Genomic DNA, 7311 nt, shown 5'->3' on the forward strand with positions numbered 1-7311 from the left:
TAAAGCTGCAGTAGTTAACTTTTATACTTTGTCATATTTGCTGATACTTTCACTATATCCTGACGATAGTACATGGGACAGACAATCCTAAAAATAATTATGATGATTAATAATAATCCTAAATCCTAATGGCATTTGCAAGAATCCAACGGGCCTGAACAAAAACAGGAAATCAGAGCAAAGAAAGATATAAAAACAATTTGGGTTGGAGGCTTATAGATAGTTGATTGTTGAGTCTCATTTCCAGGGTCGGTATTTGACAAGCTAGGGATGAGACTCAACAATAAACGATGTTTCTCAGTTCTGATTGGTTTGGTTGTTTTTGTTCAGGTCTAGTGGATTCTTACGAATGCCATTAGGAGCACTAGAAGGAGCCAGAAGAGCTTGATTTTTCACAGATTATCTGTCTCATGTTCTACTGTCAGGATATAGTGAAAGTTTATGCAAATACGACAAAAAGTTTGCTTTAGTTTAGCTTTAATGTGAATCGCTACTTGGTGGTACAGACATAATTCAGTCGGTACCCTTAAAAGTACAGAGTTCAGTACCCAACCCTAGTAAGGGCTTTGATTACTATAGAGCTTTCTAGGCCCAAATAGTGATACATGACGGGATCCTAATGTAAACAATTATCATTGTTCAAACTGCAACATATTAGAAACAGTACTTAAAAATCTAGATATAAATATAGATAACATTTTTCCTTTTCAAAACAAAATATTTTAGAATAGTTCTATTAACAGTATAAACAATAGTAAAGTATTTATTCAAAAAGATATTTTTCAATTGATGTTCTATTGCACAAGTAAGACACAAAATGTCACAAATTGTTGTGTGCCATGTGCTACTCCTGTTATAGAGAGTTCTTGTGGGTTTTTAATTGTTGTATTATGAATTTATAACCATGAGTAAGAAGGGTGTTAATAGTGAATGATTTCCAACAGTTACTTTACATGAGATAATACAGAGGAAATACGTGATGAGAACATTGAGGTGAAAACTGAGAATCGTGAGACTGACAATATTGAATAAAACTCAATAAGGATATGCATGTTAAAATTAGCATTTTTGTCTATGGAGTCTGGTGCAATATTATAGCTGGTATGGCTGTTTCTGGTTTAACAAAAGGTCTATCTCTGTAGGGATCCTTTCCATTACATGGCAGCCATTTTAAACCTAACTTGGTGAATTTAGGGTTTATTTCAACTTCATTCTGTTGGAAACAAATTTGGTTTTGTGAGTTCTATTTTGTTTCTATACAGTGTGTTTTACAGTTATCTGCTAGGTAAAATTACTGCTTTTTTCAACAGAGTCTGGCCGGCCGTGGTGCCCATTGTTTTGGTCTGGTGCTCTAATGCGACATCTAGTGGCAGTGAATTTCTCCTGTTTGTTTTCCAAACAAATAATTGTTTGCTAGCACGCCCCAATGGGACGGCAGTAGCTCAGTGTGTAGGGACTTTGCTTGGGAACCGGAGGGTCGCCGGTTCAAGTCCCACAACCCCAAGAAACTGCTCATGGGCGCTGCTAACGGGCAGCCCATCACTACACCATCTCTCTCCCTGTTTGTATGTCCACAAGTGCATGAAGTGTGCATTTCAGCGTGTGTGTGTGTGTGTGTGTGTGTGTGTGTTTGTGTAAGAGTGTAAGAATAAAAAAATAAAAAAAAGAGCGAAAAGAAGAATTTCCCCTAGGGGATCTATCTATCTAGATCAGATAGATGTGCTCACTTCTTGTTTCACTTCCAAATAATCCGATCACTTAAAAGTGAAGTATGAGCAGTTAGATGATCTCACCATGTTCCCAGATGTTATTAAATGGCCAGAGCCGAGAAAGTAAAACGTCAGATGCAATAAACCATAGTTTTTCATTTAATGAAGGGCATTCTACCCAATTGAGTGTGTGAAATTATCACAGTATGACTGCTGCTATGATCCATGTCTACAAACCAACTAATTAGAATGAGGTTTGTGGTTTGTACATACCAGGGATGTGCTGGTGCTTTGTCACAGAAGCCTTCTCTCTGTCATCAGGTTTATCTCTCAACCCTCTCTCTTGCTCCTGTAGATGGGAGACTACCAGTAAGACCAGCCTTCCACCTTCTGCTGCCATGATGACCAGTCACTGCACGTTGTTGCCCGAAGTTTTGCCAAACCAGTGTCTATCGGCCCACCTGAACTGCCGGCCTGAGCTAGACTCTGAGGCCCTGTGCGGCTTCTCTAATGAGCCGCCTCTCCCAGGTAAAATCATGGAGGAGTGCAGCGTGTCAACCAGTGAGCAGCCTCGCTATTACCCACAGGTGACGTCTCCAGGGTTGGATGCATACACCAAACGATGGTAGGTCGTGGATGTATTTTAATTCTTTTTTTAAAATAATGTTTCAATCTGTGTCAATCTGAAGCAACGCTTCTGATAGCAGCTAACATTGCAGCTCCTCCTGGCTGAACACAATAACTAAAGCCATAAGGATCATTTGTTTCAGACTGAAATCATCCTTGGAGAAAAAAATTTTAATAGAAAGTTCACTGAAAGTGTTGATAGTGAAATTGAGTAAGAGACGTTATTGTGTGTAGGCATGGGATGTTACAACATTTCATGTCAGGATTATCTTGGCCAAAATAATTGCAATACACGGTATTATCACAATAATCATGAAAATGTACTTCATACTTTTAAAATTGCACTAAAACAAACTGGAATCACTTTAGCTTACATTTAATTTAGAAACACATTTATTGCATCCCAGATAGGAAGCTCATCTCCCTGTTCTTTATTCTGGAATCTGTACTGTTTCCACACATCCGGTTTAACGTTTTCTTTGTGGGGAATACAACGGGCATGCCGAGGTGAAAGGATTAGGATTTTGGAATGAATGGAAAGATGCTGGTTCCCTCTTGTCCCTTTGTTTAAAATAAATCAGAAAATCTATATAGGACTGTAAAGTGGAGAGCTAGACAGCTTTTTCCAAGTCAAACCATGTGAAGATATTCATGATTATGGAATTTCAGTGTTGTTTATGGCGATACATGATTATAACGTTTATGGTCCCATCCCTACATGCGTGTCTATGTTGGCAAACATGCAAATGAATTAATTATCTACACACAAATGACATGCCATTAGGATGCAGGTCCATATTAGGGGTGTAAGAAAATATTGAAATATTGCGATATTTTATTTTGTGATTAAACCCCCAACAGCTGATAGCAGTGCTTTAAATGTAAGCTGAGGGCTGTGATGTTGGATGTTACAGGGACAGTGAGAAATACAAATGCAGATGCCACTGTTCTGGTTGCATAAAGTAAACTTTATTTAACTCAGATCTTTTGCATGTGGTAGTGTGTTCTTGATACTGTGACAATTTTCCTAAAATTGCAGTATATGACCTGCTTACAGTATTGCAATATATCACAATATATTGATCGTATCGCCAGATTCTTGCCAATACACAGCCATAGTCCACATGTTTCAACTGATTAAGTTTCTTAGTGCTGCGTTGACATTCAGATGGTTTTTTATTTCAGATACAATCTACTTCAACACTGTACTTTTTATGTATAAACTCAGTGATAGGAATTTTGTGCTGCTTTGTTAGCTAGTAGACACTGCAGCTAACCTGTATCCACTTGTCAGTGAGTCCAGTCACCACATCGTCCGTTCGTCACATCGTCCACCTGACCCAGGCTAGCTGCTATGTAAAAATTAAGTGTGGTCTGAGATGTTGGTGCTCTAGTGCGACATCTTGTGGTAGTGAATTTCTCTCACAGCCTCAAACAAGCAATTGTTTGCTAGCACACTAGGCAACTCTACCTTCTATATACTGTGCTAACTGTACTATGTGTCTGATTTCATTGTGGATAAGATTTCTCTGGTGAGAACAGCAGCAGTCAGATAAACAAACCCTCAGCTTAGTCAAACTTATTTGGAAGAGAAAATGAACTTGAACTGTAAAAGTATTCCCCCACAGGTCCGTTGTAAGCATCCATCAAAGTTTACAACTTCCTGCTTCAACCTTGACCTACTGTACCAGCTGGGGTTGTGTGCACACAGTGTTCCTGTGCAACGAGAGAGCAATGAGGCATTATTTTGTGCTCACTTACAATTTCAATTCCACATAAACTTTTTTTTTTTAAAGTGATGTCACAATGTTCCCAGATCCCAGATGAAAATTTCTTTGAAAATTAAGAGGTCTTACTCCCACTATTTCCCTCAAATGTCAGCCATTAATCATTCCCTTCTTCTTTGGATTAGGCAGACTAAACACTACAATGGTGTATTGCTGCCACACTGTTTGTTATTAATATTCCATATATATTTTTTTTTAAAATGTCCGTAACAACATGAAACTCTAGAAACACAAGCTAAAGGGCGTCATATGTCGACAGTCTGACTGTGAATTTGTATCAGTATAATCCAAAAACTGTATTCTTTACCAACCTTACCTTTTGTCTCACAATGAAGGCTGAGTGAGTTGGCTGTATAAGTGGGAGAAGACCGTAGGAATGATAATTAATATTTTCAATTATTTTCAATAATTAATATTTCTCACTGAAATAGGTGCTGATAGGGTGGATTGCTGAATTGATTGTTGCTTCCTGTCTGGTGCTGGAGAAAGAGGCTATTTGTGTCTGCTTTCAACGTCTGTAACTCTGCATGGCTCCTCCAGTTGTTTCTGACACAACCAGGTATTTAGATGGTATTAGCTCGAATTTTTCTGCCGTTGACAAGACACGGGAGTGAGCGCCAATTTGCTTCTGACCTGTGGGCATTTGTCAGCAATCTCAGGGCTAAAATCATGCAGTGTGAACTCGACATTAGTGGCATCCAGGAGGACCTCTAGTGGTAGGCACTGGCCAGTTTTCATGTCATGGAGACCTTTGAGATGGAAGGCCTGACTCCTCCCAATGGCTCGACTTCCTGATAAACATGCATCTGCGCATCTTGAACAAAGGATGATTAGATGGTATATAAACCATAAATGACATTCACATGAAATGAAACCAAAACAAACAAACGAGTATCTTCTCATGGTTCTTCTCCTCCTCAGTGCCGTGCCAGAAAACCCCATGTGTCGTATCTGTCACGACAGCGGCACCCAGGAGGAGCTGCTGTCCCCCTGTGAATGCTCCGGGACCCTAGCCACCATCCACCGCAGCTGTCTGGAACACTGGCTGTCTGCCTCAGGAACCAGCTTCTGTGAGCTCTGCCACTACCAGTTCACTGTGCAGAGGAAGTCCAGGTCACTGCTCGAGGTACAGGGCGGTGAGGCCAGCTCCGGCATGAGAAAGATTCAGTCCAGTGATTCTTTGCATCACTGATCATTGATCTAGAGCCTGACTGTGCTTTCATTCTTCTTGGCGGTGTAGTGGCTGCAGAACCCAAGTCTTCGCCAGGAGAAGCGCACCCTGTTTGGTGACATGGTGTGTTTCCTGCTCATCACCCCTCTGGCCACCATCTCCGGGTGGCTCTGTGTGCGCGGCGCCATAGATCACCTTCAGTTCTCCAGCCGACTGGAGGCCATGGGGCTCATCGCGCTCACTGTTGCTCTCCTCACCATTTACCTCTTCTGGACCCTGGTTAGTATGCTGTTATAAATGTATGCAATGTTTATTACATCAGCCTGCCCAGCTATATATTTTGACACATTTTTAGAATGGCAGAGGTCATAGAGACAGTTTAACATCATCCAGTTTGAATCCCCAGACATGTCTTCTCTTGTTTAAATATTCAGCCAGTTTTGGTGGTTCTTTTTTTGTGCTTTTTTTCATAACCTACAGCAGTTTTAATTTCATATAATCTTCTTGCCAGTAGACATGCAATAGGCCTAAACTGCATTCATAAAGGTCTTAAAGCTCCAGTAGGTCATTTAAAAACCAAAAAAACTTTTGGTCATATTTGCTGAAACTCACTATATCCTGAATCCACCCGGCCCCGAACAAAAACGAGAAAGATAGTTGATTGTTGAGTCTCATTCCCAGCCTTGTTATTCAAGACCTTGGGAATGAGACTCAGCAATCAATTCTGGCTCTGATTGGTTGTTTTCATTCAGGCCTGGTGGATTCTTTTTTTTTTTGGGGGGGGTAAATCCCATTAGGGCCACTAGGAGGAGCCAGAGGAACCTGATTGTTTCACAGATTATCCTGTCTCATGTACAGCTGTAATGGATATAGTGAAAGTTCAGGCAAATATGAAACAAAAGGGTTATTTTTAGATAAGTTACCTACTGCAGCTTTAAAAAAGTCCTAAAATGAAAGTGAAATCCAAATGTACCTGTCTTCCTCCCCCAGGTTCTCTCAGATATCACTGTCGAACTGTACAACGGTGGCGAGCAGTCCAATCAGAGAGTAGTCCTCCATCCTCCCGAGGTGCCACAGCGAGGCGTCAGCGCTGCACTCCTTTACAGGCTCACAGCGAGGAAACAGCCGTTCCCAAAAAAAGGTCCAATAGTCTGAGTGCAGAGCTGGCCTGGAACCGGCTCTAAAATCAGTGGGTGGAATCCTTCATCTTCTGCTCCTCTTTGAACTGTTTTAAAGCCACCGTGCAATGTGTAACGGCCACAGGTCGCAAGCCATGCACTTTATTCTCAGAGACCATTGTGAACAAAGTAAATGACTGGCCTCACCTGGACACGGGATGCTGTCAGCCTGTTAAACGTCCAGCGGTTTTGGTGACCAGAAATGACACAATAAGGCTGACACTGTGATGTTAACTTGCAGAGCACCACACTCTTGATGATCAATCAGATATTTTTACAATGGATGAAGCATTATGCTCCACTGTAGGCACCTTCTTCAAAACAACAAAGACATTCTTGATTTCAGCAGCAACAATGCAAGACACATGGATAAAGAACTTTGCTGTGAAGTTGTGTTAAAACTGGTAATCTGCGTGACAGTCATGTGCCTCAGTCGAAATTAAACAGCCTTAAAGTCCTCTCCTGGTGCAAGGTTAACCGCTACATCCAATCTGAAAGTCTATTAAGTAGGCCAATGACAAATTTGTTGATTGATGATTGATTGATAGGGAACACACTTAAACCAAAAGGCTATTTTTGTATTTTGAAACATTTTGTTGTTTGGGTAAATGGTTTTCATGTTTGCGTGTTGATGTAGATCAATAAAATTCACTGTTCAATTTAATTTGTTATATGAAGGTTTTCACTTATTTAACATGAATCTAATTTTCCATCATTAGCTTTTCCCATCATAAGAACTTTCCAAAGTAAATGCAACAGCTCAGCGATGTATTGGAGAGACAAGAATGTGCTCTTGGATTAATGATTGGCGGCAGAAGAATTTAAAGGATCGGGCAATG

The 7311-nt window shown here is 40.6% G+C and overlaps 1 protein-coding gene across 1 annotated transcript; it reads left to right on the top strand.

Moving 5' to 3' along the window:
- Positions 1 to 1969: 1969 nt before the first annotated feature.
- On the top strand, positions 1970 to 5606 carry LOC118333115 (E3 ubiquitin-protein ligase MARCHF3-like). The gene is made up of 3 exons (XM_035668645.1): positions 1970 to 2334; positions 5045 to 5249; positions 5364 to 5606. The coding sequence occupies exons 1-3, from the start codon at positions 1988 to 1990 to the stop codon at positions 5589 to 5591; spliced, it is 780 nt and encodes a 259-aa protein (XP_035524538.1). The 5' UTR covers positions 1970 to 1987; the 3' UTR covers positions 5592 to 5606.
- Positions 5607 to 7311: the final 1705 nt, after the last annotated feature.

Source organism: Morone saxatilis, unplaced genomic scaffold, assembly GCF_004916995.1.
Source record: "Morone saxatilis isolate NCDOM2014 unplaced genomic scaffold, NCSU_SB_2.0 Contig21, whole genome shotgun sequence".
NCBI lineage: Eukaryota > Metazoa > Chordata > Actinopteri > Moronidae > Morone > Morone saxatilis.